General features: G+C 46.9%; 1 protein-coding gene across 10 annotated transcripts in view; it reads left to right on the top strand.

Moving 5' to 3' along the window:
- FRMD4A (FERM domain containing 4A) overlaps positions 1 to 27041 on the top strand; it is a 358105-nt gene that overhangs the window by 193323 nt on the left and 137741 nt on the right. For 2 of the 10 annotated variants that reach the window (XM_040654677.2, XM_040654682.2), the window contains exon 1: positions 22854 to 23303. The exons of 7 other annotated variants lie outside the window; for them this stretch is intronic. In XM_040654677.2, the coding sequence (XP_040510611.1) occupies positions 22974 to 23303 (330 nt within the window). In that variant the 5' untranslated portion in view covers positions 22854 to 22973. Of the gene's footprint in view, positions 1 to 22853; positions 23412 to 27041 lie in introns of those variants that run through there. One more of the 10 variants, XM_015298970.4, reaches the window with a different exon arrangement.

Raw genomic sequence — 27041 nt, 5'->3', positions numbered from 1 at the left:
AGCAAAAAAATTAAAAAAAGAACAGAACAAGGACTTGTAATCCCACTGTAGCATCAATGCCATAATGCACTGTGAAGTCAGGGTTTGTCTCCTCCTTTCCCTTTCCTCACTCTCTCCACTCCTCCCTCTCAACTTGGGCCAAGAAGGATATTAACCACAAGTGGTTTCAGCAACCCTTTTGCCAACATCTGCACATGAATTACTTCTGTAGTTTAAATCTAAAGTCGTTTCTAGTGTCCATTTATTTTGATTAAACTCTGATGTTTTTTAATTAAATCTACTATGCACTGTGAGTGTTCACGTGGGCTCACAGCAGAGGAGGGCTGTCGTTTTCCTAAATTGGAAGCTTATGGAACAAAGCTGGAGGGAAATAATCACGGGATTTCAAACCCTGACTTTTTTCCTCCCTCCTCTTTCAGTCTGGGAGGTATTATTTTAACTATGTGAGTCCACTGAGGACTCCAAACCAGCTGACAAAGTGTACTCTTCTCCCCCACTCCCAGAGAGGACCTTCACAAGACAGCCAGTGCTAAGTTTCAAATGCAAAAAAGTTATCCAAGGTCAAATTCCTCTGCTTTGCAAACTTCCATCTGCCACCCCAATGGGGCTTAGCATCCATCCGGCACCTGATGGGAGTTACACGAGGTCTGCAGCATTGCACAACCTGCCGGCACTGCTGGGCGTGAAACTCGCGCCGGTCACTGCGCCATGGGAGCCTTCCACCATGGACACTCTTACTGCAAGCGGCTGTACTGGGGTTGACCTCTGCTTTTTCTTTATTTTTTTAACATTTTTAATAGTCTTTATAGTCCCGTAGGAGCTGAGAGAGTCAGGCAGGTCCTCGTGCTTGTGGTCACAGCTGAGACAACAGCCCCGAGAGCCACAGGGCCAGCACTCAGCTTTGCAAACCCTTGGGCAATCCGTCCGGGATTTAGCAAAACCAGACTGCAAAGGAGGAATGGTTCACGCCAGGCAGATTGTATCCGAGCAGCCATTGGGATGGAGAGGTAGGGGAGAAGAAAGGGGGATATGCAGGACAGGGGCTGGAAAGTTTCTAGTTTAAGTGAGAACAGAGTCGCTGTTCATCTTGGAAAAAGAGTAGTTCTGGGAAGCTCGCTGCATCGCATATTCTCAGGCATTCATCATCTGAAATGTCTCTTAATTGCCACTATTATATCACATCACAAACATTCCTGTAATTTCCCAGTCACAACCTCCTACAAAGGGATTCTTTCATTCAAGCGGTTTTCACAGAAATCTTTTCCCCTTGGATCCCCATCCTGTAACACACTCGGAGCAGGAATCTGGAAGAGGGATTTTTTTTCATCCTTTTTTCTTTCCCCCCTAAATGCCAGATGTTGCTTTGCAGACAATATGCTTCAGTAACGCAGCGTGTCCCATTTTCAACCTCTTTCCTCCTTGTCCCAAGATAATCAGCTCTTAACAGCTCCTCTTCCTCTTATGGTAAAAGCTGAAATGTAAACAGCCGGGACGTCCGCCGTGTCAGGAACCAGCTGAGTGCAGCCCACTCAGACGCGGGGTCCCTGACACGGGGCTGCCTTCAACATTTGGCTCAGCCAACAGACAGCATTTATCATGCAGACTCCCCTGGTCACTTCCGAGCTCCTGGCTGTGGTTTTAGAAACTTTCACATTTCCTGGGGGTTGCATTTTCCCACCATTTAGTCAAGAGCTGAATTTTTTCCTCCCAGAAAATACACTTGCATGTCAAAGGCCAGTGACCTTAAAAATATCTATAGCTTAGCAGTCTAAATATAGCACAGAGCTGAAATACTGAATTCCTGAGAGGGAGCCAGTGTCAACAGCAATGTCTGTGGGACCGGAGGGTGGGCTGCAGCCTGGGGCTTTTTCTGTACATTATCACACACTGCAGCGCCTGGATGGCCCAGCATGGCTGAGGAGCCCTTTGTGCAGATGTCCTGGACAAAACCATCTCAGTGCTTTATTATTCTCAGGTGTCTGCTTCAGCAAAGAGTGCTTCAGAGTCACCAAGAACTGACTTACACCTTTGTGTAGGGAGGAGTTTGTTGTATGTCCATGTGTCGAAAGCTCCAGGTTCAAAGAGCTGCCATTGACTTTGCCAAGGAATCACGTCACGATGATAAGCCATAACACTGCAGGGGAGTTAGATTTGATGACCTTTAAGGGTCCCTTCCAACTCAAACAAACCCCACCATGAGCACTGAACCAGCCAGGAGTGGTTAAGCTATGACCTGCTACAAGTGGTGGTGATAAGTGCTGGCTCCAAGGAAAAGTTATCCACCTCCATCCCCGGTTCTTCTGATTCTTCTCATCTTACGGTTCATAAGCAAAATAGATGAAAAGTCTCTTCCGTCAGTGCTGGCAATAGCCAGGAGTTACCCATAGGGATGGACACATCTACCTTGCAGAGGTCTGAGGAGATTGTTCAAGATTCTCTGTCCTGCTCTGCTTTCAGGTTGAACCAGTACCTATCATTTACTAATGCAAGTGAGTGATGTGTTATACATTAGCTGTGGATAGAAAAGGAGTAATAGATGTTAGAGCTTCCTCTCTTTCTTTTATTAGACTTGGGAGGGATGGAAGGAACGCAGCCAGGAAAATGCAGCAGGGAATACATACATAGCATGGAAATGGCTTGCTAATGTTCAAAGGTGGGTTAATTTTTGTTGAAGTTGATAACCACTGGTTTACCTCACCCCTTTTCATTTCACAAACCCAACTCTCAGTGGGTCTCATTATCCTGGAAGCTGTTCAAGAAACTCCTCCTCCTCCTCTAACAGGGCTCCAAACACCTTGCAGATCCCCAAAGATCAACTGTTGTTAATATAGTCTAACCATAATATTTCTCAGTTGGTACATTTGCCCCTGGGCCTTGAAAATGTACTGTGCTTTAGTGATGGCTATATCTGGATGGCTTCTTGGGATTTTCTCCAAAGGCTTTTTGGAAGGAAAGGTCCTCTCCAAAGCATTCTTTTTACATGCACTTTTTCCAAGAACAACCCCTTTGTCATTCTTAGACACTACTCACTTATTTGATTTGGTCCTGTAAAAAGAGCATCTGTTGCCATCAGACTCCTGACTATCTGGTATAGGATCTGGGCAGGGTTACAGACCCAAAATGATGACCAAACTTTGACGCTGAAAATTTCCGCTGTCCTTGAAATAACATCTACCAGATTCAGCCCATCTTCTGTTTCTTCCCTTGGTTTTGAGTATCTTTTGTTCTAGCTGTTCTTGTCAGGATGGATTATATACATATATATATATAGGATTATATATATAGGGTTATATAGGGATATATATATAGGGTTATACGTCTCTATATCCACTCTATCTCCTGTTCATAAGCAAATTGAAGTGCTTGCAGATGACACAGCTTCTAGCTCCTCAGAGGCAAAAGCCAAATGCCACTTAGGATGCCAAGTGCTGCTTCACATGTCCATGGTGCACCCTAGGAGGGGGTGCAGCTGATTGAGCATTGTGCTCCAGCAGCTGCAGAGCATGCGGCCCTTTGAAGAAGACTCCTATCTTAGTCATCACTGCCCTATATTTGATACCCATAATACACATCTCTTCTTACATCAAAACACCCAGGAGGTCTTAACACAAATTGAAATGCCCTCAGAAAAACATCCCGAAATAATTCTGCTGGGTTGTTTGTCAGTTTGGGAAATCTGTAGAATCACAAATCATTTGACAGTTCTGTGGCTATGAAAAGAAAGGGAGTTTTAAATGAGTAGCATCACGGCAGTGTGAGGTTCGGAGGCAGACTGGAACTTGAGATCAGCTGGGCTTTTTCTGATGCTCTTTTGGACTGGACAAGGCCTCTGGGGGGGAATGGATGAAAGGTATCACAGCTCATCACCAAATGGCTCAGCAAGACAGCACTGAGCATGTGCTGTCTGACAGCAGAAGCTCCAATCAGGCACCAACACTGAGCATTAGCAGTCAGAAGTGTTTTATTGCCTTCAGCCTTTCTGCATGTGAGGCCAGGAGTATATGAGAGGACGTGGACAATGGGCTCCCTCTCTCAAAGCACAGTATTTACCAACGAGACCTCTAACACAGGGGATGGACAAACACGAAAGCTGGGAACTGACACAGGCATGAAGCCGTGATGCACAGTACCACCTAGTGACTGAGCATGGCTACATAAGGGCAATCCCACATTTGGAAAGCGTTTGCAAAATATGGCCCCTGTGTCCCCATCCTAATTTTAACCCTATCTCCCATCAACTGTGAGCACGTCACTATGGGCGAAGGCACACTGCTGATGAGCAGCCCTGATCTTCCCCATTATTTCTGGCTTCCTTCTTGGAAAGAAAGCTCAGGTTGTGAGAGGAGAGGGCTTTTAGGGGTGAGAAGTGGAGAGCAGCCTTGTTTTGTTTGCTCCACAGGGTGTGCAGGTTGGGCTTAGTGCGAATTGCCCGCTGAATCACGCGTGAGGAAACTCTCAGAGCACTGTGCAAAAGGGGAGAGGAAAAATGCAAGGTCCAGTGAGTAACGCAGCCTTTCAGGGCATCCAGAATGAAAAGAAATGCCACAGACTTGTTCCATTCTCAGTAACGATGTGAAAGAGCAGTCTGACAGGCTCTGCTCAAGAGAGGGTTTGTAACCTTTCCCATTAATTTCTTTTCAAAGAATTGCTTATTGAAGGCTAAGCTGCTTTTTATAAGCCTTAGAGGCTGAGTGTGTCTTTGTCCTGTTTTATTATTATTACTGCTTCTCTCCCTTGGTCTCTCTTTTAAGAGAAAGCTGTTACTGTACATTGCTGGTGTTTCTCTCTATGTCTATCTGAGATGAACACAATGCTGAGATGGGAATTTTGTCACTTTTTGGCAAAGACGAGGCTGCATAAAGCACAATGAATTAGAAGAAATCCAGATCTGTGGGATTTCCCCATCCTCCATCCCGCAGATTTACCCACAGTCCAAGCAGCTGGGCTTTAAATGGATTTGATCCTTCTCATTTGGGTCTCTCTGCACCAGGGAAACCAGGGAAAGGACATTCAGCCTTTCTCCTGGACGTTGGCTGGAAGCTGCTCCTGTTGATAAGCAGCCCCTTACCTGCAAGCAAGTGCTCAATGCTTGTGCCCCAGACAAGTTGAGGGTTTCGATGGATATCCGTTCCTGATTACATAGAATCACAGAATGATGAAGGTTGGAAAAGACCACTAAGATCATCTAGAGCATCCATCCCTACCATGCCCACTACCCACTGTGTCCCTCAGTGCTACAGCAGAGGTCTTCCTCTAAACACTGGCTGGGAATGCCAACCCCAGTGCTCCATTCCTTTCAGTCAGTAAAACCTAATAAATCACCTGAGCACAAAGCAATACCATATTTTCTGGAGCTGCCAGCCTTTTTTTTTCCACCAGTTTTTGCCTTGAGAAGGTAATGCTTGACCACTGAACACACTGATCCCAACAGCAGCGCCTGCTTTTTCCCAGTCAAGGCATGAGGCCGCCTCACACATGTGGCTGTCACATGGTAAACACGGCATTTCCAACAGGACTTCTTTCTAGGTTTTTATCCTCCTTGAATTACTGCTTTTCTCTTTCCCACAATCCGTGATGCTGCATCCGTCCCCTGTGCGTGGCAGCCCTGATGAGGCTCCTGCAGCTGGGTAAACACAACGGAGTGAATAGGGCCCTTCACAATGGAGTCACCAGGAAATCCAAACACTGTGAAGGCCAACAATTCAGAGGGAACACAATAATGTCATTTTGAGACGTGCTCCTCCCAAGCACCAGGAAAACACTGCTGCCTAGGGGTGTCGTTCCTCAAAGAACGGGTTTTCCACCCCACAGGTCTCCAGAAAGGGCTCTTTCTCTCTTTACTTCCTTCTGCCGAGCATAGTGGTTAATCACACTGAAGAAAACGAGTTTCTGGGATGAATGGGAAAGGTGGGAAGGCTAAATTCTGTCTGGGGTTGTGCTGGGGTAAATGCAAATTATGCCAGTGGGTTTACAGTGGAGTGAGTGGTCTGGAGAATGGTCAGCTTCTTGCATGGTGTACAGGCTCCTAGGCACCAGAGTGAGGAGCAGAGCAAGGAGCCACCACTCCCTACACTTTCCCTTGCGTGTTGCAATAGATTTTGAATTACACAATTGCATTTACTTCAGTCCCCTCATTTATTTAGTGGTTCTGTCCTCTGTGGTCTCTTCTTGCTTTTGGGTTCATGCCCGGGACCCATGAAAGCTCCCTTTAGCCCATTGCTAATTCCCATCTCCCAGAACAGAGCAAATCCTCCCCCTTCTGCCCGGGAAGGAGGTGAGTGGGGTCCTGAGCCCCACACTGTGCCCCCACACCATGGAGTACCCAGTCAGTTACCCTGGCCAGTAGCATCAGACCTTGGGAGAAGCCAGCCCATCCCCAGATGGTGCTTGGTTACTTTCTTATGTGGAACCTTCAAACTTTAATATCATCTAGAAATATGCTGTAAATTATAATCCTACAGTGAGTGCTCAGATCTGAAACCCCAAGTTGTGCAATTCCCCATGGCAGGAATATTGTGTTGATTGTGCATGGAGACAGTGGCAGGATGTTTTTGTGGGAACCATGGCCATATCAAGCTGCCTTCTTAAAGATTTCTTGAAAGGAAAAAGAAGGGAAAAGGGAACGGGAAAAAGGAACAGGGGGGGAGGGGAGGGGAGGGGAGGGGAGGGGAGGGAAGGGAAGGGAAGGGAAGGGAAGGGAAGGGAAGGGAAGGGAAGGGAAGGGAAGGGAAGGGAAGGGAAGGGAAGGGAAGGGAAGGGAAGGGAAGGGAAGGGAAGGGAAGGAAAAGGGAAAGGAAGGGAAAGGGAAAGGAAGGGAAAGGGAAAGGGAAAGGAAGGGAAAGGGAAAGGAAGGGAAAGGAAGGGAAAGGGAAAACATATGTCCTGATGAAAAGATTCTGGTAATTTTTTCCTCAAATCTTATATGTTTTCCTAAAATGCAATGCTCAGTATACAAAGTAATTCATATTAATTTCCATTCATTGTTGCAAGGCAAAGTTTTCCCTGCTGTAAATTGCTAATTTCACCAGGATCTGACCTTGAATCGAGAAGCTAATCTAATATATGCTGATATGGGCAAATTGGGTGGAGTCTCAAGTGAGTGTATACCAAGCCAAAAAAGAATTAGGCAGCTTTATATTAACAGAGGATCTGACTCGCCTTGTTATTGGCACATGTGAAAAATAATCATATCCTGCAATAACATCCACAGGATGCATTTGATTTATTACTAATCGCATACGCTCTTGCAGCTGCTGAGCCACTGCCAGAGGGTATCGTAATGATGCAGCTGGCACTCCTGTTGTGATGGCCATCAACGTGGCCAATGTGGCACGTTGCATCCATTGTCCCCAGTAATACGACTGTGTTTGCCACCTGAGCTGAAAAATTGAGTCCTGTAGCTGTGGTCTCAAGAATCTCATCTCCTATATGTAAAATAGGAATATATTATTCTTGTATTTTCTTATATGGTGATTAGGATAAGGATATACGTTATTATACAAAGATGATATGCAATGTGCATAGGCCGGGGGAGCACATATTGAATCTAAAATGTTTCAAAACATTCAAATAGGCAGAATAAATCTGCTTTTGATTCAGACTATGGGAGTTCACAGGACATTTTGGCATGATTGCTTTCTCAGCTGAAAAGATACTGTTTCACCAATGTTCTTACAGCTTATTAAAGCTCTGTTTTGCCCAGGGGCTGACCGTGCAGACAGCACTAAATGTATGTGCTGCCCAGAAAGAGGTTGGGTCCAGCTGAACCCCACTGGGCTCAGCAGAGGTACGTACAGCAAAAAGAGGTTAGACGGATGCATTCAAAGTCATTCTCCATGGAAGAATCTGCGTTGTGCAGACCAGGAGAGTCTGATTTTCACAGCAAGAGGTACATATTTCCAGAGGTGAAGGTAGAATGGGAGGTGAAGGTTGAGATGAGCTCAAAGTTCCACTTGATTCTCAGCAGGGAGATCTTCTCCCTCATCAATGTCTGCTTTGCGTTATTTGTTTTCATTTGACAACGCAGAGTGCAGGGAAAGAGCTGCCCCAATGCTTCACATGATCCAAACACAGTCTTGTTGCAGCTGGGAAATTCCTGGTACGCAATTCCAGCCATCTCTGATGCATAAGGTCTGACAAAACGGTGATGCTGTCTAAAAGTCAACAGCTTTGAGACTGCCTTCAAAATTACTTGGACACGGCCATTTGCTCATTCTCAGTCAGATGTCATTCAATCACAGAATCACAGAATCATGGAATGGCTTGTATTGGAAGGGACTTTAAAGATCATCAATCTCCAACCGCTGCCGTGGGCTGGTTGCCCCCCACCAGCTCAGGCTGCCCAGGACCCCATCCAACCTGGCCTTCAGCACCTCCAGGGATGGCACATCCACAGCTTCTCTGGGCAACATATACCAGTGCCTCACCACCCTCCGAATAAATAATTTCCTCCTATTGTAATGATGATTCAAACAGCTGAAAAAAGCGTGGGGTCTTCTATCTTTCGAACTGACCAGCATATCACCCCAGAATGATCTACCTCAGTGCTGGTACAACCAAGATCAGGATTTGGTCTGAACCGAGACCTTCCAAGTCAGAATCTACCACGTTCAGCAGGAGTCCTGCTTTTACCCCTTCTTTCCCCTCTAGCTGTCTGTGGATAATTATAAACCATAATTACACCATTATAATGATAAGCCAATTACTACAGTGAGGCATCTTTGCAAAATCATGTAATCGAAAGGGAAGTGCGCACGTTCTCTAAACTCGTGCTTCAGCAAAGTGATTCTGACAGCTGCTCCTCTGCTGACAGTCCCTCACAGCCGTGGTACTGAGCACAGCCGCAGCCTCAACACGGGTCAGTACCTGCACAGTGCTTGTATCCTGATTTTACTACACCGAATATCTCAAAGCTACATCCAGCTGAGTGCAAAGGTACTGGATGCGTATCCTATCTGGCATGCCTGTGAAGCTGGGACTGCTCTGAGCATTTTGCAGGCTTACAATGATGAAGGGCACAGAGGCCTTGGGCATTTCCAAAGCATTTCCAAGGCATTTCCAAACCTGCACTGTGAGCTTTTGTTCAGAGCAAGGCATAGTGGCTGCTGCCTATATGGAGGCTCCTGACAGGCAGGCACGAACTGGACAATGCTCTCATTCCCATCATTCTCTTGTCTTCCTTAGCGTGCACACCTCAAACATTTGGCTGTTCTCTACTTTCTTGTTTCTTCTGGAGCACAAGTCTTATGGGGGGCAGCTGAGGGAGCTGGGATTGTTCAGTCTGGAGAAGAGGAGGCTCAGGGGAGACTTTATCATTCCCTACAGCTCCCTGAAAGGAGGTTGTGGTGAGCTGGGGGTCGGCCTCTGCTCCCAGGTAACAGCGATAGGACGAGAGGGAATGGCCTAAAGTTGCATCGGGAGAGGTTCATGTTGGATATTAGGAAACATTTCTTCTCAGAAGAGCAGTGAAGCATTGGCACAGGCTGCCCAGGGAGGAGGTGGATTACCATCCCTGGAGGCGTTCAAGAAAAGGGCAGATATGGCACTGAGGGACGTGGTGAGTGGGCACAGTGGGGATGGGTTGACAGTCGGACAAAATGATTTTAGAGGTGTTCCATAACCTTAGTGATTTTATGATTGATGATTTTTGCACATGAACTTGGGCAGCCTTGAGGAGCCAGAGGAGGTGCACCTCGCAGCTGGCTTTGTTCCTTCCTTCTTTGTTTAAGCAACTAATTGCTCCTCTTTGCACTCCCAAAGCCTGACCCAATGCACAGCAGTCTTCAGTGCTCTTTGGAGTGATTTGAAGTGTAGCCCTCCTTGGAGATAGCAACCCTGTAGGATGCTGGGGCTCCAGCAAGATGCAAAGAGCAGTGCTGGGCGAACAGCTGAGGGTGCACAAATGTCTGTCTGTAGTGTTTCACAGTGGGGATCAGATCTGTGATATTTGCATCTATTTAGGTTCCCTTGGCTGCAGATGAAGAAGGGGCTTTGGGTGGTCCAGCTCCCTCATCTGCTCTGTAATTAACTCTAAATGCTACTTTTCACTTGGGGGCAACTGGAGGCCGCTGCAGATTGCACTGGGGGCGAGCCACAACCTTCACAAAACCACGAGCTATAGAAAAATGAGCTGTTTGCCATCCTTGACAAAACACTAAGCGACAGCAGCGCCAATGTTGGTAAACAGTCCAGCATAGGCACGGGAGGCCATGAAGAGCGTGTTTTAAGTCGCCAGCATGAAATTTGCATCTGGCAAAGGTCCTGCTGTGCACGGGGAGCCGCGTGAGCTTTTGGGGTTAGCACTGCGCCTTGAATGCATTTTTCAGCCAACCTCGTGGTTTCTAGGGATGCCATTATCAACAGAGGACCTGGTTTTATTATTAAGCAGCAAATCAATTTGGCTCTGCCTAGCGCAGTCCAATTACTGCTTGTAGTTACTGTAGGCTGAAGAAGTCATAAATAAATGAGCATGCTGGAGGTATTTAACATTTCAGTCCTGCCATAAGCACCCAGCCCGTCATGTACCGGCTGGGCATTGATCCTGCTGCAGATTGCTCCGTTTTTGGGAGGGTTTTTGGTGGTCAGAAGGCATGTGGTGGATCTGTTGCAGGGTAATCGGTGGTAAAAGCAGGCTGCTTTTTGCTTTTGTTTCTCAAGCGAGTCAGGGGCTGAAACAGGGCAGGGGCCTCTTCCTCCTGCTCTCTGCGGGAGCCGAGCAAACGCCGGCTCATGTGTCAGCCAAGCAAGGAGCCTGGTAAAGCCTCAGCGCTGCCCAGGGGACAGCACTGCTTGCTTTGCCTCTCCTACCATTATTCCCAAGGCACCGCAGCTGCTTGTTTTTATTTTTCACACATTTTAGGATTTCAGTTGTTCGTTGTAAATAAGGCATCTTGTAACATACAGGCACCTTGTTAGCACGATGGTGTACGGATAGCCACACAACACAGTCACCACTAAACGGACTCATTAAAGAAACAATTCCCATACATGTGGCTTTCTTTTATTGCACCATTTCCCCCCCCCCATTTTTTTTTTCCTGCCTTTCCTCTTTGGCACATTAGGCTAATTTTGAAGTGCCTGCTTTGGGGGACACAGCCAAAGCGTGCCCATGCTGTGCTAGCAGCCAACGGGACGCCGGCTTTGACTTGCGCTCTCATCAGCATTCAACCGTAGGGTCAAATGAATCGTTCCTTCTAAGCGTTTTTATTATGATTATTATTCGCCCTTTCTGCCAGGGAGTGTATAAAAATGACATTTACAATCATTTGCCATGGTTTATGTCGTTTTGTCTCTGGTCACTTGGTTTTGTGGAAAGCGGTTGTCTTCGCCAGCATAGCAGAAACGTAAAGTTGGTTTTGCATTGAAGCAGGTGGCAGCTTCTCATCTCTCTCCATCAGCTTAAGGATTTTGTTTTGGGGGAGTAAAAGGATGAGAGAGAAATGGGGTATTTCCTATGGATTGCCTTGTTTGCTCGGACTTGTTAATTCTTTTGCAAGAGGAAACCAGCAGGAAGAGGAACTTCTAGTGAAAGCCATGGAAAGGAAAAATTTCCAGATTTCCCTCCAGATCTTTTGCACAGCCCCACTTGAGATACTTGTAAACCTACTACTGAAATAAAAGGTTGGTCTGTCCTCCCCTGATAAAAGCAGACTCAGCTTGACATTTGCTATTCTGCTTGTGGGGAGCTCAGATCCTCACAGCCTTCTCGTACTTCTGGTGCCATGGAAAGCCACCAGGGCAGAAACCAGCCAAGTTCTGATGCCCAAAGCTTCTCCACTGTGGTTGAACAGCAAAACAGTGGCTGCTGTGTGCTCCCCTAACTGCTCTATAGCTACGAAGCGTCAAAGCACAGAGCATGTGTACACTGATATCCAGTGTATCAGTCTTAAAAATGAAAAACCTAGTGACATGGTATGAAACAGCTTCATTTTTTCTGGGTAGGAACTAACCATGAGGCCTGAATTCAGATGCTATAGGATTTCTTGACTCCACTCCCCAAGTGGGAGCAGAAAGGTGTAAGCTTCTATGGGGTTTATCGGTGTGATCTTCACACTTTAATGAAACCACAAAGGTCTGCACCATCTCAAAATGTGTATCTGCGTTCTCCTCCTAGAGGATTTACTGATTTTGGCCACGTGCAGGTGGAAGGATTCAGCCTAGCTTTAGCTTGGAACAGCGTTGCTGTAAGACTCTGGATTTGAGTGTGCAGAGACACAGCCTATGTGATCAGCAATGGAAAAACACCTCCATTCACCACCAATGATCACACTCAAGGTCTCAAGAAAGACTACAATTATTCCCCGCCTCAAGCCTAGGGTAAATCAGCATTTTCCCATAACTGTAGTGTAGTAACTATCATAGATGTTGACTTCTTAATAGCAAACACTGCTCAAGAATTAGATTTACGGTCAGGTTAGTTAGCTTCAGTGACTTGAGAATCAATTATTATGCCGTACTACATGACCAGAGATTACAGGGTGGCCTATGTAATAATTTATACTGCCATCTAGGAGTGAAACTGTTACTTCATCATTTCACATGGAAAGACACTCTGTTTGTACAGCAATAATTCCAGTAATGATAATGATAGCTATGAAAATGGAGAAGGGGGAAAGTGGTGATTACAACTTAGGGGAAGATATGTGTACTAATAGGACACTGAGAGGCACTGGGAGAATTTTCCATTTAAATTATTATTCAGAGCAATAAAAGCAGTACTATTTTGTTAATGAAAATGTTTTCACAATTCAATCTACTTGGATAGACAAGTGAAGGCAGACTGTCCCAGCAGCAGCAGCAACCCCTGCCTCCTTGGCTCTGCATTGGTCAAGGCTTGTCTTGGGTTTTGGGCCCAGTTTTAGGCTACATCTTGAATTAAATGGGACTCAGTCTTTGAGATGTGTGATGATGGATGCATCATCTCCTGTCTGCTTGTTTCTGGCTGGGTGACTGAAGCCCCATTATGAGCAGTGGCCCCAAGCATGCTCGTCCTGTCCTCGAGTAGATCCCACTAATTGACCAGCATTGCAACTGCATTAAGTTGCTGGAGTGGTTTGGGATGGAGAGCGTGCATGGTGCTTTGCAAGGGTAATCCCAGTGCTGGAAAAGAGACTTTTATATTGTGCTCAGCCATCATTAGCAACACGTAGCTCATTAAGTACTCACCCTTTTTATTAATGTCAGCTATAGGCAGCATTTTTCTTGTTTTCTGCCCACCTCTCTGCCTCCCAGCACTTGTTTCCACACTTGACTCTTCTCTCCCACTTGGGACAGGAAAAAACTGCTGCCTATTCCCCCAGAATGCCACAGAGCAAACATCTTTCCTCTAACTCCTTTGAAACAAGACCACCCAGGTCAGCATTTCATTCTGTTTCCAGGCAAATTATTGAAAGAGAACTTTAATTAACTTCTTTTTTTGTCCCTACACAGGACTTGATGCTGTCATCTTTTAACTATTGGCTTTGTCCATTTTCCTCTCATTTATTTCCCATTTATTTCCCTCCTCACTTCACGTGAAGCTGGCACCTGAACTTTGTGAACCTAACAAGCACAGTACTCTCTTATGAACCACAAACAAGTGAATGTATATGAAAAATGATTGCTAGTACTGCAAAATGGGCTAGGATAAGGTCTCCCATATGCAACTGTTCATATCAGACAGTAAAAAATATAAGCCAATGTGTCAAACTACTCTCTTAACTCTAACCAACCAAGCAAGCCCGATTTTTAAATGTGCTAAGGCTCAGAAAGAACAAGACTGCCTTAAAATAATGAAACTAATTAAAAAGTGTGGTGTTGGGCTCCGTCCTCCTTCACTTACTGGAATCAGTCCAGAAGAGCAGATTTCCAGAAGAACGTCATCTATCATGAGATTTGACATTCCTGTGTAAGGTCACTGTTACCACAGAAAGGCATCTGCCTCTGGAAGGAGGAGGAGAAGAAGTGACTGCAAATGAGCTGGGGAATGGGAAAATTGGCACTTCTGGGGAAATAGAGGAAATCACTGCCCCTTTGAGATGGTCTGAACCCATGAGGAATGGGTGAGTTCATTCTGCATTTGTGTCCAGTGTATGGTCATACACATGGTTTATGACCAAGCTATGGTCATAGAACCATAGAATCATAGAATGGCTTAGGTTGCAGAAGACCTTAAAGGTCATCAGGTTCCACTGACTTCTTGTGACCCAAAATATGCATCTAGCCAACATTACCTGCATGTAAGCCTACTGAATTGTTGTAATGATAACCTTCCTAACACACTTAATCTGAAAACACTTAAAACGTACTCAAAGTCTTATAAACAAAGATTGCAGTCACCATCATAGCATTCCTGCAAAGCCGAAAAATACAAACATTACTCAGTTTGCTGTGTATCTTAATTGCCATATATCCTGTCTGACCAGTGGTATATGCCACTATAGCTAATCTGATTTTTTTTTTAAATCCCCATTTTTTAAATAAAACAGTCCCCATGATTCACTGTAGAAAGTATCAGCTTAGAAAATGTTGACTTATGCATTATGCTAAAATCTGTATTAACTTCATTAACCTTAAAGGTTTAATGAGTTACAATTCACAGTTCTCTCAGGAGACAGGGAAGTTTGTTACAATCAAACTCAGGTTATAGATGAGGACAGTGGGATAGTGAGAGGCAAAACATCACAGAAATGGGTGGAAGAGAACAGACCTCATCGTAAACCCATCCTTCCCCATACTAAAAGCATGCATCTAGTTTGCCATAGCCCAAAGACTGCAATGGCATTACAGAAATTACAAAGGCCACTAAGCAATGTTTCTGATGATAGGTGAGCAGTTGATGGCGTTAATCAGTCTTCAGAGATAAAATCCCTCTTGCTCTTTGCTTCTGGAAGAGAAGGTGGTCATGGTGAAGAAGTGCTTTCCTGCAAATTCTAGCTCTGAGTTAGGTTGGCCAAAGTGAGGATTGGATGTTCAATGCTGATTTTTTTGGGAATCAGCATGCTGTGCCTGCAGACAGATGCCTCCTAACACCTTTGGGTATTGAGAAAAGGTTCTTCACCAGAGGGCAGTGGGCATGGAGCAGGCTCCACAGGGCAGCAGACACGGTCCCGAGTTCAAGAAGCATTTGGACAGTGCTCTCAGACATAGGATTTGTATTTTGAGTGGTACTGTGTGGAGCTGGGGGTTGGTCTCAGTGATCCTTGTGAGTCCCTTCCAACTCAAGATAGTCTATGATTCTATGATTCTACAAACAGAGAGTGTCCTCAAAGCAGGCACTGAAATCCAAGGCTCTCCTTTTCCAAATAATAACCAGGCAGCGAGGACTGCTCAGTCCATCAACAGGCCACTTTCAGTATCTCCTGCCCCTTCATGGCTGCAGTCTCCATGGACCTATGCAACCACTGCTAGGCTTTGCAGAGACCTTGCTTGGAGCCAACTGTGCAGATCACAGGGCTCTCAGAAACCAGGCCACTGCCTACAGAGGGGAAATGAGCAACATTTATGGAGTGAATTAATCGAGCTCTTCAATATCCTTAGCTGAGGGTTAATAGTCTTGTGGTGACTGCCCTGGACAGGGTATTGGAAGAGCTGGATTTTATTCCTGGTGTGCTTTGGTAATGAAAAGGAAATTGTGTTCAGATGAGCCGTCTTTCCCAGAGACATCAGATACACAGCAATTAGACTCGAGTTAAACAACAAATCAAGTAACGCTGAGCCTTTGGCACTAGCAGAGCACCATTATGACTATTGCTATGCTTATTTTGAAGATGCTCAGTCCATTTTAAATGTTTTCATATTAAATGTAATTTGGGTGCTTGCTATTAAAGCAATTGACTGGGCCTAAATGCAAATACTATTGGTCAGATAAATATTTTCTGGCAAATGAAATCTGTTCATTGCACTTTTATGACAGGAGGACTCCGTTGCTCCTAGATTTATTTTGCTTGCTTCCTCTCTGTGCAAGGATTGCCTCATAAAGATTAAAAAAGCCAAAGCAAACCAAAGTGTAAAGTAGAAATCGCTGATTAAACTGTCAGAAATGGAGCAGCCTTTGTTAATCACTGATTCATTAGCTGGGAGACAAAGAAGGGTCCTGAGTTTGCACAAAGGCTTTGGTGTCACAAGGTATGTGACTTATTCCCAGATCTCTCTCCATTTTTCTGTGGGATCTTACCCAGGTAAATTGATCTCTCTATGGCTCCATTTTCCCATCTGTTCAGCCTAGGTAATGATCTTGCCTCAGAGACAGTGAAAACTTTCAATAAGGAGAAAAGGTTATCTTAAAAACCACACCTGCATCTGAAATTAAGCTACCCCCTGCTAGCATCTACAGCAGCTTTGGCTACAAAAATAATTACCTATGATAATCAGCTTTCCCTTGCATTGTTTTGAGGGCAAGCAGTGGAGGAGAGGAAATAGAGAAGTACGTCTGAAAAGTAATAGGAATGGGCAAGTAAGTTTGCAGAACATTTTGTTTCTATTGCTAAGATTGTCATTGGCTGTGCCACTTTAATATTGATCCCTTTTTTGGAATATGGCTGTTGGAAAAATATTTTCACATAAGAAAGTAGAGAGGCTGAATTTGAAGCAGTCATGAGCCTTTTATAATTGTTGTAATTGAAAGCATTGCCTAAATGGCTTTTGATACATATATTTTTTTTAATTTATTTAGCAAAAGGTATCAATAATTATATCAGTGTCATTTGTGAACGCTCTCAGGACTTGTGCAAAATGTGTCACCCATAGAAATATAAGGCTTTCCCAACCAGTGTAAGTTTTGTGATCTACAGTAGAAGGCAGTGTAAAACTACAAAAATATTCTTATCTGAAATCATGCAAAATAAAAAGCCACATAAAAGAAGAATTAGTTTGCTTTCCTTTTCCACGCAAAGGGAAGTGCTTTATTATGCAGCCTCATCCAGGAGCTACGTGTAGATTTTATTTAACAGGAGGAACGCTGCTGGGCCCAGGGAGCTCAGCTGACTCATTTTGTGTTCTTCACAATTACCTTTGCTGCCTTTTGTCACTTAGGCAGGTTCCCGGGTGGCTCCCACCACCGCTCACTAGATGTGACTGACATCTGAGGAAAGGGTGGGGAGAACCTCCTCTTTCTTCAACCTTATTCTCAGTTACTTGCCATTTACTCAGTGTTTTCCCTTGCACAGATGGAAGTGGTCCACTTGTCTTTGTAGGAATGAGATTTCCTTGTATTATATGCATTTCATTTCTTTCTGCACCACGTCAGTGGTCTGAAAGCATCTCTCCAGATCTCAGTTACCAACGACTGGTTTCTGGTTTTCCTCCATGCCTCCACTATCCACCTCCAACAGCCCCTACTCTTCTCCCTTGGGGTGAGGCCTCCTCACCTACCACCATGCACCCCATTTTAGTGACAGAAGAGGCCCCTATCACATCCACACCTTCCCGTGTTGCTCTGCTTTCAGTCTATTTCAGGTGAAAATGGAGATACTTTGCCTCCTCCACCCCAGAGGAGCTTTGGCATGAAGGAGTTCCTATCACACAGAGGAAACCCCCACTCTTTGTATTCCTTCTGCAAGAATGTGGATGGCTCCCAGCACTTTCCACGTGGAAGATTTCCTTCTGTCTTTTGCAAAGAGTGAGGGGACCACAAGAACTACCCCTTTCTCTGGTGTCACCCCAGGAAGGCCTGAATAACCCAGAAGAAGGAGGTCACCGTTATTCCCTTATGCACACTTCAGCTGCTCACTTTGTTTGGTCTCTTGGATGCCAGGATTACCCTGAGCTAACTGGGACGCGGGTGACCTACATGTGACTTGTGTCCCTCTCTCAGCCCCAGGCTGGAGCTGCAGGCAGCAGACAGGATTTGTGACCCACCATCCATTTTGACTGCCTTATGAAGACCAAATTTTATAAATAGACCAGCTCTGCTTCGTCTGAGCTATCTAATAGCTCAGTGTCCTCCCAGCATGCACTTTCTTCACCTAATGAATGGGGATTTATTGCACTGACTCTTTGGGAATGGCAAGGGCTGCCTTCTTCCCTCTCCAGCTCTCAGAGATCCTTTAAGCCTGTGAGAAAATTAATCAGATGCCCCAAAGGCTTATTTTGTCCAAAGCTAAATTCCTGTTTCTCCCACTCCCCCCTCCCTTTGTGCCCCAATTACTTAAGGGATTGTCCTGGAAATTAATGAAAGCATGGCAGTGGGTAATAACACCCACAGTTCATCTCAGAAGTGAAGCAGTTCAGTGGAAGGCTTAATTAGAAACAACTCATGCTCCACACAGCAAATTTGGAGATATTCCAGTTTGAAGTGTGCTGTGCTGTGACAGTTGTTATTGCTCTTCCAGTTATATGAGTCAAGTCTTGCTGCTGAGTGATGGCATTTTTGCATTTCTGAATGAGTTCCACTGTGGTTTCGACCTGGTTTCCAAAGTTGTCAGCATAAGCTATCTCAAGGACATAGCTCATTCTGGAAGAAAAAATGAGGTGATGGGGACAGATTCAGCAGTGGAACTGACAGCTCTTCATCTCCCTCGCTGGCTGCGGTCTGTGGAAGTGGAAAAGAGCTGCCTGGTGGCTTGGGGGAATGGCTGGGTTGCATCAGTCTGGCTTCTGCTTCCTAGAGTTGAGACGTTTGTTGCATGGAGGCCGCACCCCAGTGCTGTGTTCAGTTTTGGGCCCTTCGCTACAGGAAAGACGCTGAGGCCCAGGAGAGTGTCCAGAGAAGGGCAACAAAGCTGTGAAGGGTCTGGAGCACAAGTCTCATGGGGAGCAGCTGAGGGAACTGGGATTGTTTGGTACGGAGAAGAAGAGGCTCAGGGGAGACCTTATCGCACTGTACAGCACTCTGAGAGGAGGTTGTGGTGAAGGGGCGATCAGCCTCTTCTCCCAGTAAACAGCCATAGGACCAGAGGGAATGGCCTTAAGTTGTGCCAGGGGAGGTTCAGGTTGAATATGAGGAAAAGCAACTTCTCAGAAAGAGCAGTGAGGCATCGGCACAGACTGCCCAGGGAGGTGGTAGAGTCACTGTCCCTGGAGGTGTTCAAGAAACGTGTGGATGTGGCACTGAGGGACACGGCTAGTGGGCACGGTGGGGGTGGGTGGATGGTTGGACTGGATGATCTTTGCGGTCTTTTTCAACCTTAATGATCCTATGATTCTCTACGATCATGCCGTTTTTTTAAGTTTTGGAGGTTTTCCAACCTTTTACTGCCACTCAAAAAGTACAAGTTATGCAAGGGAGTTAGACCCTCAAACACCTCCCACAGGCGGCTGGCAGTTACATACCTTCAGCATGTCCTAAATGTTCTTTGAAAGCATCCTTCTCAACTTCCATGGGTCTCTGATGCACCATACAGGGGAATAACATTGACTTCTGTGAAGCACTGCACTGCTTATGGATGCAAATCACTGTCTTAGTGTGAATATTACTTCATGACATGACATCTCCTCCAACTCGTTAGTGCTAATTAATGCAGTTCAAGGATAGACAATATTCATTAAGCTTTTCTGAAAACGCAAGAAATGTTCATGTAACAGCTCACACATTTTGAAGGCACCATAATCCTATCATCATGTTTTCTGTTCCTCTGTAAAATATTTCAGTACTTTAATCTTTGCTAAGGAGAGTGGAAGTGAATTGTCAACAGTGGTTCTTCAGCACAAGGCCATAGTGTTTGTTCCTTGCTTTGTTATCAGGAACCAACAAAAGGGATCAGTGTGTTGTTATTTTGGCACGTAGGCATCTGGTTGCTGGAGGCTTCCCTCTGTGTATATGAAAGTTAAATATTTGGGTTACTGTTGTCTCTTTGGGTCTTGCCATGATACAGAGCAGCTTGGAAGAGATGCAGCTATCGCCTGCTCCCAATCATTGCAATGACAGCAGCTCTGCTACCTCCAGACTAAATGTTTGTTACTGGGTTGTATTGTTTGGGTATTGACAGATCCAGAGACCTTGTGAAATTACAGAAGCTCCTTGTAGAAAAGCACTCTTGCTGCCGCTGCTGAATTATAGCTTGGATGTTAAGAGAGGAGGTGAATGTTTTGTGTGTGTGTGTGTTGTTTTGTGTTTGTTTGTTTTTTTTTTCCTGAAAAGATACTGTTGAGGAAATCTGAACTGCAACATGTGTCTGGGAGAGGAAGAAAGGGAGAGCAAGCTCTGGATAGCACAAGGTGTTGCCTCTACTCTGCAGTGCAGCCAACCTGCAGGCTTTAATCAGGCTGGGGTGGGCTTTGAGGTCTCCATCCGCTCTGAGAGTTTCAGTTTCTCTCTACTTATAGACACACAGATGTCTGCAGGTGTTGCTCTACATCCTTCACAGGCCCTCTCTTCCACCCTGCTGCCCCTGTAGCTTAGGGAAACACCTTACTACTAAGGAATTAGCCCAGATCTGGCCAGGGTGCTTCTGGGAATGAACAGTGAACCTAAGAGAAGAACCAGAGTTTCTTGTCCTACTCTGGGGGCAAACAACTCTGTCTAGTTTCATTTTTCTGATAGACTCTTGGTAGAAACAATGCCCTATTATTCTTCCATGTTGTAACAAACATTTCCAGGCTCTTTGCTACACCCATAGAATACTATCTTTACTCAGAACAGTAATTTATTTTTATTACAAATGTTTCATCATGAATTAGAGGATTAAGGAAATGCAAAATTGGGCCATGACCCAGGTCCTTCCTTATTGGTGCCAGTGCACCAAAGCTATTGGAGGATCCATTGGAATCACAAAGATACGTTTTGAGTGTAGTAGGATACACTTTGTGTACCTCCAGTAGACAGCCCCACCAGAAAACCAGCTCTTCAGAAGGCATGAGAAAGGATGCTCTGTGGCTGCCTCCATACTTGTCCAAAACTCATGCCTGTTTATCCAGGCTTAGTGCCGAAGGGAGAGGCTGAACTCTTGCTGGGAACCTGTAATTCCAAGCCAAGTCTAATGAAACTCCCCACACGTGCACTGAAAGATGAAAATTGAAGCTCTGGGCAGAGCAAGCCTTGCTTTCCAGCTTTTTACGCTATGCATGAAGCAAATTAGTTTCCAATTACAGGCTTCCAATCTCTTGCTGTTACTTAAATCCTCCAGGTGAGCTGTTTTACCACCAGCTGGATAACACTATACCTCAGCCCAGCTCCATTCTGGGTTTGGAGGCAGAACCTGCCATGGAAAAATGGGTTAGGGAGGGACAACATGTGCCATTCAGTGACAGGTGGGGAAATCACCTTGGGGCTTTGCTACGTGAAGGTTCTTCCTATCCCAAGGGCAAAGCCTGTGGCCTTGGCATATTCCTGTACTGAAACAAGAACAAGCAGGCACCTGCACAGTGAGCACTCCTTTGAAGCAACTTTTCCTCCTGTTTTAGTGAAAAACAGCCTGAGAATGGGATTTTTCTTTGCTGGTCCCAAGCAGCATTCAAGATCTGAGCTGAACCACAGCCAATCCCCAGTAGGACACAGCTTTACCCTTGCAGTGCTCCCTTTGCTTTTCCTGGGGCAGAGATGGGTAACTGTGCTGCCTCCTGCCACCGTGTCCTGACCTTAGATGGCCTTCAGAGGCCTTAGATGGCAGAGCTGGGCCACCTCAGCCACTTGCTCTTAACCGTCAGCAGCCAGAGCTACCTCTATATTTAGCCCTTTAACCAAAGCCTGCCCTTGGGTGGAGTGAGCTGGACAGGAGAGCCTGTCTGTGGTTGCATTTGTGGCTCCATTTTATGTCTGTATCCGTAAAGAAAGGGGAGAGAATTGTGTTGATGCTGAAGTTTTTGACCATTGCACCCAAAACCACTTTGCAGCCCCCCCCCAAGTGTGTTGCAGAAGAGCAGATGTTAGGGCTTGCATCATCTCTTGGCATGGTCTTTGCTTTTAGTCTGACAGCAGATCAAATCCAGGAACAACCCCAGCAAGATCAGACTCCGAGCCCTCCCCACCACCATTCTGGGAGAGTGGTTGTTCCTCCTCCCTATAGGGGCAAAGAGGAAAAATTCTATTTCTCCTTGACTAAAAACAAATGAAGGAAAGGGTTCACCTCCCAACCTCCCCTCCCAAAGCAGACCAACTTCTGGTCAGTCTGTGCCTAAGCATGGCACAATGGCACCCTCAGGTTTTTACCTCTTGGGAGCAACCCCAGGCCCAGAAAGAAAGCTCTCATGGGAAGGCAAAGTGGTGACAAGAAGAAAGAGCCATACACACGGGCACTGCAGTGTGAGTGCTTCTTGATGTACTTGTCTGAATCAGACAAACAGCACTTTTTCCTTACCTGGAGGCAAACGTGCATTGCCCTTTTTGACTGGAACAAGAGGTAACAGCTTTAAGTTGTACCAGGAGAAGTTCATGCTGAATATGTGGAAAAATTTCTTCTCAGGAAGAGTGGTGAGGCATTGGCACAGGCTGCCCAGGGAGGTGGGGGAGTCACCATCCCTGCAGGTGTTCAAGAAACGTGTAGATGTGGCACTGAGGGACGTGGTCAGTGGGCACGGTGGGGATGGGTGGACATTTGGACTAGATGGTCTTAGAAGTCTCTTCCAAGCTTAATGATTCTATGATTCTGTGACTGACTTAATTGATAAAAGTCATACCCTTGCCATTGCTAGTGTGGTCTGTACAAATGCTTTACTGCCAGGTAGCATCCTCTACTGCTTCATCCCAGCACAGCTGCATCCTCTCCCAGCTGAGTGTGCAGGGGGGAATCTGTGGCAGACAGTGGACGCCCCAATCCCAGGGCTGCACTGCCTGCCCACTCTGTGGCACCCCGATCCCTCACTACCCTCCTCTTCCCCCCCAACACATAGTGCTATGTGTGTATTCAGAGCATTCACCCCCCTCCCCCCCATCCTCCATCTCCATTATCCTCGCAAGGTGTCTACATGTGGGTTTGAAGGGGTGAAAGCTATCACTCCCACTCCCTTCCATTCCTTCATCCCACTATCCTTCCTCCATCCTTCCACCCTCCATCCTCCCATCCTGCCATCCCTCCATCCTGCCATCCTCCTCCTCCTCCCAAAAGCGAGGGGGAGCCCAGATGTCGGCAGGCCCGAGCCGGGTTCATCTGCTTCACATGACCCAGCGCCAACTGCTGCTTGCTGCCCTCCTCCCGCCTTCCTCCTCCTTCCTCCCCCTCCTCCTCCTCCTCCTCCCTCCTCTCCCACTCCAACCTCACAGCGCGGTGGCGGTTGTGCAGGAACCGGGTGCCGGAGGCTGGCAGGCAGGGAAAGGAAGGGGAAAGCGGTCTGCAGCGTCGCGGAGCGGAGCATGGGGCGAAGCAGTTGCCCACCGCCCCGTTCCTAGGGAGGCCGGGGACCCTGTGGAGGGCAGCGGGGAAGAGAGGAAGGGCCGTGGAGCCGCTGAGGAGGTGCGAGAGATGGATGCGAGGCGATAGCACCGCGGCCTCCGACGCTGCCGCATCGGGATGCTCTCAGCCCCGGAGCGGAGCTGAGGAGCCGCCGAGGGACGGGAGAAGGTAACGGGGTCTTTGTCTGCAGCAGGGAGGCCCCGGGGTTCCCTTCCAGCCCCAACCCCACAGGGAAGCCCAAGCCGCAGTGTGCGAGCGGCTCCACGCCCCCTCCCTCCATTTATCTGAAACGGAGAGAAACGCTTTGCCCTTTGATTTCCTTCTCCGTTCCTCCCACCGGTTAAAAAAAATACAAATGAATCAGCCTTGAATTTGGTGGGCGAGTAACCGAGGAGAGCTGGGCAACCAGGCTTCTGGGGTTGTGGTTTTTAGGGGCTGAGGGTGTGGGGGAGAAGGGCTGGTGTGCGTTTCCCCCCCACCCTCCCGCCGATCTGGATGCTTGTCCCTGCTAAGATGGACTGCTCCTTCCCTTTCCAAATGGCTGCAGCAAGTTTAACACCGAGCTGGGGGCTTTGCAAGGGATAAAGCCCCCGGCACGTTTTTCCCTTCCCTTGTGCACCCTTGGCTAAATCGGGGCAGAAAAGTTGCTGCAGATCCAGGGTTAGGAAAGACAAATAAATGGCTGAACTGCGCCCGCCTGGGTGTATCTGCACGCCTTGCAGACACGCTCCGTGGAAGGAGGGCTCCTCGGCCGCATTGTTAGCACGCTCACTGCTGGGGAGGGCATGAGAAAAGTTGTTTCAAGCCTCTGTGTAAAATTGCCAGGAGAGACAATTGTTTCTAATAATAGCCCTGGCAGCGGTTTAGCAATGGAGCGCACGCAGATGCGGGAGTGAGTGGGCAGATCTCCTCTCTCAGGCAAGCCGGGTCACGGGGAAATCAAACCCCCATCTCACGGCTTCGGTTTGGGGTTTTAAAACCTCATCCTGAATACAACCTCGGCACCGCTCTCCCTTTCCGCCGGGGAGGAGGTGTGGTGTCTGCACACCGCACGCGGCGGCACTATGGAGAGGTTGGATCTCAGCTCCGCTGCTGCCGTTGCACACCAGGGTGTCTCCATCCCACCCATCTGTGCCGGGCCCCACGGTCTGCTGAGCATCTCCCATCCATGTGCAGAGGGGGCCAACTGCTGGTGTGGGTGTTTGTGCCATTTTTCCTGCCTGCCAGGCAACAGAGAGGTTTTGGTGGAGCTAAAGCGGTCATAACTCGCCTCTTCCTCCTTGAACCCCTGATGCTGACCATGGCCAGGCAATGGTTCACCTGCCTGGCTTAGAATCGTAGAATCTTAGAACATCGGAAGGGACCTTAAAGATCATCCAATTCTTGGTGTCTCCAAGCTGCTTATGCTGACCTTTCTGGTCAGTATGGAAGTAGCTTCCAAAAAGATGAAGCAAGTAATGTTTTAAGGAGGGTTTAATTTGATTCGCAGCAGCTGATGCATTGGCCTCTGTGCACAGGAGTTCTTTGGGGCTTTTCCTTTCCAGGCAACACAAGCTCTGTTTCCGTGTGCGTGTATGACAACTTTAATCCCACTACCAGGCCATGGGAGGATTTAGGGTTTGGTTTAAGGAAAACCATGGATGGGGTGTCCTCGGGCTGTGGGGGATGCTCTTGCCTTTGCATCCCTTTTTCCAGGGCCACGAGTGCTGGTGTCAGGTGGGGACGTGCCTCCTGTCCCTTCTCTCCTGGCATACTGTTCCCAGTGGTCTTGTTGTGTGTCTGAACTCATTACTGCATTAAGTGTGAGCTGGTATTTGGTGATACCATGGTCACAGCGTTGCGTCACTCAGGACCACAGGGTAATGCAGTACTGTGTGGTGCAAAGAGGATTTTCTGCAGAGATGATGTATTGTTCAGCAAAGCCAAGGGCTTCAGTTAGTGCGTTGGGTGATATCACCAAGGACATGGGTCCAGGAAGGACATTTTGAGTCATGGAATCTCATCCCACACCGTCACAGGTTGTTAGAGTCATACACATCCTCCTTGTTGCTGCTGTTGCTTACTGTATAACAGCAGAAGGCTTGAATGTGGCTTAAAGGACAGCAAAGGCAAAGTACAACTGTATGGGGAAAGAAAAATTATATTAGAGAGAACTTGAAAGGTGCAGTGGTGAGACTGAAGTCTTAAGAATCAGCCTGGAAGGAGAGCAAAGGAGAAGGGAGGGTCATGTGTTACCAGAAGGGTGAGGCCCTCAGGAAAAGTACAGAGGGAAAGTGTTAATCCATCACCAACCAGGTTTGGAGTCAAGGCTCAGCAGTGTCCCCTGGAGCTGCAGTAAGGCACTGTGTGACCCACTTCTCACCAACGAAACAGGAATGGGATGTATCTCTGAGATGAGCATAGCATACAGCCTATACAGCCATGCTCACGTTCAGTTCTTGGGGACTGGAGGTGTCTTACATTCAAAGCAGAGCAGGTGATGGTGGCTCCCGGAGGTCCCCGGGCCTCACTGCCAGGTGTGGTGTACTTGGGGGCGCAGCTGGATCCCAAGGTCAGTGGCAAAGCCAACCTCTGGCCATTCCTGCTGGCTTGCTCCTTCCAACAGCAGGAGAGCAGCTTGCCCTGCAGCCCCAGCCCCAGGGCTCAGCAGTCTGATAAGATTAAGCTGTGGCCACATTGCTTGCAAGCCCCCTCCAGCTCTGCTGCCCAGGCTGTCCCAGCCTCTTCCAGGCAGTATGGCTTCCTAAGCCAGCAGCAGATTGCTCAACATGGCCTTGGGGACCACCACAGCTGATAAAGTCCCTTGCTATTTCCCTTTCTCCCAGACTTTTAACAACTTAATCCTCAACGCTGCCGTAAATCTCAATATGTCCTATTTCCTAGAAAACCACAAACGATTTTCCAAGGCTACACAATGAGTTGGAGTGCCTGTCTTTTGCTCTGGAGATGAATTCCACTCAGAGTCCAAAATGACTTTTTCTGGTTTCCTCTCTGATCCTTATCTGTGAGCAGAGGTTTGATCAGCTCTGAGCTTCTGGGAGCACTTCTGTGTTGACGAAGCCCTGTGCCTGGTGCTAGGTGCATCTCCGTGAGCTGATAGCTCAGTCTGTTCCCAACTTTAAATGGCGAAGAAGATCAGAGGAGCAGGCATGGTTTGTTTCTCAGTGCAGTTAATGATGTTCTAGTTTAGGATTTCCTCCAGCTTCCTTTTCCATCCAACACACTGCCCTTCTTCTCTTGTCCTGGCCTGTTGTATGCTGTTCTCTGATGGTGTTAAACCCAAGAAGTGGGTAGCAAAATGCCTCTTTCATCCCCTGCCTGGGGAATGTGGTATTGCCCAGTGTAATAATCTGAGGGACAAGGTTTGTGGGCACGATGGTGATGGGCTGATGGTTGGACTAGATGATCTCAGTGGTCTTTTCCAACCTTAATGATTCTATGGTTCTATGGAAAAGATGTTGAGGTCACAACAAGGGAAGTGAATTGACCCTTTTCATATCAATTTACCTTAAAATGTCCACTGAAAATCTCCTATAAAGCTGAAAAAAAAAAGAAAAAAAAGGAGGTCAACACTCCCATTTTGGGCTATAGAAATCCTCTGTGTGCACAGTTCTTCATGTAACACATAACAGTTCAACAATGACTGTTGGGCTTGCCAACCTGCTCTGTGGCTGGATTATTTTTGTTCCTTCTTAGAAATTCCCAGATCTCCCAACCAAAATAAATCCAACTTTGTTTGGGTTTCCTGACCACATGGGATCCAACGTGGCTGCAGCCGTCCCACACACACTGCAGCAC

The sequence above is a fragment of the Gallus gallus genome, chromosome 1, assembly GCF_016699485.2.
Source record: "Gallus gallus isolate bGalGal1 chromosome 1, bGalGal1.mat.broiler.GRCg7b, whole genome shotgun sequence".
Lineage (NCBI taxonomy): Eukaryota > Metazoa > Chordata > Aves > Galliformes > Phasianidae > Gallus > Gallus gallus.
This window is presented reverse-complemented; position numbering and strand designations above follow the sequence as displayed.